Source organism: Protobothrops mucrosquamatus, unplaced genomic scaffold (genome assembly GCF_001527695.2).
Source record: "Protobothrops mucrosquamatus isolate PMUCROS unplaced genomic scaffold, P.Mucros_1.0 scaffold967, whole genome shotgun sequence".
NCBI lineage: Eukaryota > Metazoa > Chordata > Lepidosauria > Squamata > Viperidae > Protobothrops > Protobothrops mucrosquamatus.
The window spans coordinates 174438-177952 of record NW_015387210.1 but is presented as its reverse complement, the minus strand read 5'-3'; the positions used below and the strand labels follow the sequence as shown (position 1 = coordinate 177952).

Sequence of the window (3515 nt, the reverse complement as noted above, 5' to 3'; positions counted from 1 at the left end):
AAAAGTACATACTAAAACAAATAAAATGCAAAGAACAGAAATAAGAACTGGGTAGCTTTTTTGTTCCTAACTTACCAACAGTGGGGTCACCATCTGTCAGCAAAATGATCATCGAAATGCTTTTTTCTGGCAATGACTCCTCACGGGTGGCTTGATCCAGAGAATTAATGGCTGTCAAAAGAGCTTCATTAATATTCGTTCCTGCAATAGGAAGAATTGTAACAATGAATATGCTAGTAGTGATGGGATTGTCCTAAAAAGCATAGAGAGGAAATTTCAAGACATTTGAAGAAATCTATTTAATCAGATGCAATTTTAAGTCTCATTGCTGATGAAATAAATACAGGTAAATAAAGGCACTTTAACACTATTTCTACTATCCAGCTATTCAAAAGCAAAATTTTCCAGAATACGACCTTCAATTACAATTGAACCAGCCGATCTGTGGATTCCTGAGAAAAGATTGACGATCTCTTAATTTTGTGAAGTTGATCGTTCATAAAGGTTGCTTTTCAATGGCAACACCTACACTATGGTTTTGTTTCCCAGCAGAAATCAAACTGACCCCAACTTTTTGCGTTCTGGAAATTTTTAACAATTTGGTACTCTGGACGGCTTTTAAAAAAATGTTACGATGCCAGTGGTGTTATTTATTTTGGTTTCAGGCTGTTACTGATTTGGGTTTCTAAATTTATTGTGGATGATTTAGATTTATGCCTTCTTTTCTTTGTCTTTAATTGCTTTAACTGCTCAGAGTCTTAGATTATTTATTCATTTATAAATGACATTTATACATGTCACAAACAAACATGTAATTTGAAGCCAACTAATGTTTTTCTATTGCCACTGGTCCCAAAATATTATGAATGCGTCAGGCTGCATCAGGTGACCAGTCAAGGCAAAAATCAATATTAAGTCAGCACCTGGCTCCATATCCATATTTTTATGTCAGGTTGTGTTCATTCTTTTCCCCCAGTTCTGAACAGTTGCTATAGAAAGAGTGGCAAAACTGCAAAATCACCATCTCTTAGCTGCCGAACACCTGATGGGTGGGAGGCTGAGGCAGGGAGGCAAGGGCTGATGGAGCGGCCTGAAGCTGAAAGGCTCTGTCTCTCAGCCGCCGAACAGCTGATGAATGCGAGGCCTGGAGCACAGCCGAAAGACGCTCACGGGACTGGAAGGCTGCAGCGCTGCAGCTCCCATTGTCCCTTCCTTCCTCGTTCCTTCGTCCTGTGCTACGCCACCCAGACCCCAACCTGGTTTTGGCAGGCAGCAACACATCACGGCCCTGCCTGTGTGTGCGCAGAGGCAGAGGAGAGCGCATAGGCAGGGCGGGGATGTGGCCGGTTCACCTCTCGTTTTCAGGCACGTACGTTATGAACCGGCTACTTCTCCCAGTCATTTTTCCCCTACATTTTCCCCCTGAAGCAGACAGTCGGAGAGCTGCGTCACTCTCGCCGTTTGGACCCTCTACTATTACGCTCCGGGAGCAGCTTGCCTTTCAAACCTCTGATAATTAACGGAAGGGGAAACCCACTGCAAAGGTGCATCTCCCGAAAAGATGAGGGGGGGAAAAGAAAGGCGAAGTTAGCCAAGAGCCCGGCTGTTTCAGACTTTAAGCCTGCGATACAGGCAACAGAGGGCCAAGCAAAGAAGGCGATCCAAGAAAAGGGGGAAAAAACCCTGCTTTCCTTTCCAGTAAAAGTTACTTTTCCAAAACTGCCTTAAATGAAGAAGTGACTCCCCCCCTCTAATAATTGACTTTCTCCTGGCTTCTCCAGCCTTCCCTAGCAGGAAGAGATCAGCCCCACTTGCTTGTCTGATCCAAGGGGCGCACGGGCATCCCAAGACCCACTCCAGGCCCCCACTAAGCCACGATTCCCGGTTTGTAGAAAAGATGGGGGGGAAGGTGATCAGTCAGCCAAGAGCCCGGCTGTTTCAGACTTTAAGCCAGGGCTTTTCAACCTGGCGGGCAGGCAGGCCGGCCGTGGTGGAAACAGGGAAGGGTTAAATGCTGCAAAACAGTGGGGGGAGAGAGTCAGGCCGGCGCATTTCTCCCTCCACACCCGCGTTCTGTTGGCTTTGCCTAGCGCATGTCAGTAAGAAGAGGAGGGGAAGGGCAATACAGATCCCGCTGACCTGCGTGCACCAGAAGAAGTCAATCCGGTTGCTGCACAATGAGTCCCTGGGGAGGGCGGGGCCTTGCTCTGCACCTGCGTTCTTCACACGCCCTCTGCAGGGCATGTTCGGTAGGATTTGTGCAGGCTGCCGTCAAGCAGCATGTTTTCCACAAACAAGTGAGCTGGGAAGGAGCGGAGGAGGGGGGAAGAAAGCGACACGGGGGGAGGAAGGCTATGCCACGTACCACCAGCCAGGTGGTCGCGTACCACCAGTGGTACACATACCACCAGTTGAAAAGCCCTGTTCTAACCACTGCGCCACCTGGACTCCTAATATACCTAATATACCTACCTCCTGTTTTTCCCAAAGCAACAAGCCTCATTTTTATTAATGTAATCTAAAATACTTTGAACAATGTTGAATATAAGAAGGAAGAAATAATAATTTGATTTTTTTTAACAAAAAATATGTCAAGTAATTATATGAAAAACTGGAATCAAGATATTTTGGTATCAGTTCCAGTTAACTCCTGATTAAACTGGTATTGTAAAGATGGACAAACTTTCTTAGTCCTCATACTGACCTCCACCAGCCTGAATGGTTTGAACATACTGTTTAGCTGATTCCACATTCTCCTCGCTGGCTTGCAACAAAGTGGGATTCCAGTATGAACTATGCCAATTAAAGACAATTAAATTAAAATAGTCTTTAGGATCCAGATCTTCCAAAATCTTTCCCAATGCTTCTTTAGTCTATAACGAAGAGTAAAACAACACATGTTAAATTCTGTAGCCTACAGCTACCATTTTGACAATTATTATAATAAGTGAAAATACATATAAACTTAATAATAATAATAATAATAATAATGATGATGATGATGATGATGATGATGATGATGATGAAGATGATGATGATAATAAAGTTGGAAGGGACCTTGGAGGTTAACAAAGTCCAACCCCCTGCTCAGGCAGGTAACCCTATACCATTTCAGACAAATGGTTGTCCAGTCTCTTCTTAAAAACCTTTGACTTGTGCACACAGAAACTTCATTTTCCTTTAATGTAAGTTAGAAAACAAAGGAGGACATATTTCATCATTACAATGCCTGCCTTTGATAAAACAAAGGCAGTTGTTAATGGCTTGCAAATAAGATGGAATATTTAACCAACTTCAAAGGGTAATTATTTCCACAGCTCATTCTAAAGCTTTTAGACAGTTGCTCAATTATTTGCTCTCTAGATTTATATTTCACCTTTCCTCTTAAATCTCAAGTCATCTTGTGACAACAGCCCTGTGAGGTAGGTTAGTTAACAGAAAATGATTGACCCAAAATGACTGGTACAGAGAACAAACAAGCAAATGTGTACCTTGGTGATAATAATTCACTCAAA

General features: G+C 43.2%; 1 protein-coding gene across 1 annotated transcript in view; it reads right to left on the bottom strand.

Moving 5' to 3' along the window:
• Nucleotides 1-3515, bottom strand: part of LOC107290775 (inter-alpha-trypsin inhibitor heavy chain H4-like) — a 31211-nt gene that overhangs the window by 11788 nt on the left and 15908 nt on the right. Inside the window, exons 8-9 of the mRNA XM_015819691.1 lie at nt 2705-2873; nt 76-201 (exon numbers count right to left, since the gene is read on the bottom strand). Coding sequence (XP_015675177.1) covers nt 76-201; nt 2705-2873 — 295 coding nt within the window. The remainder of the gene's footprint in view (nt 1-75; nt 202-2704; nt 2874-3515) is intronic.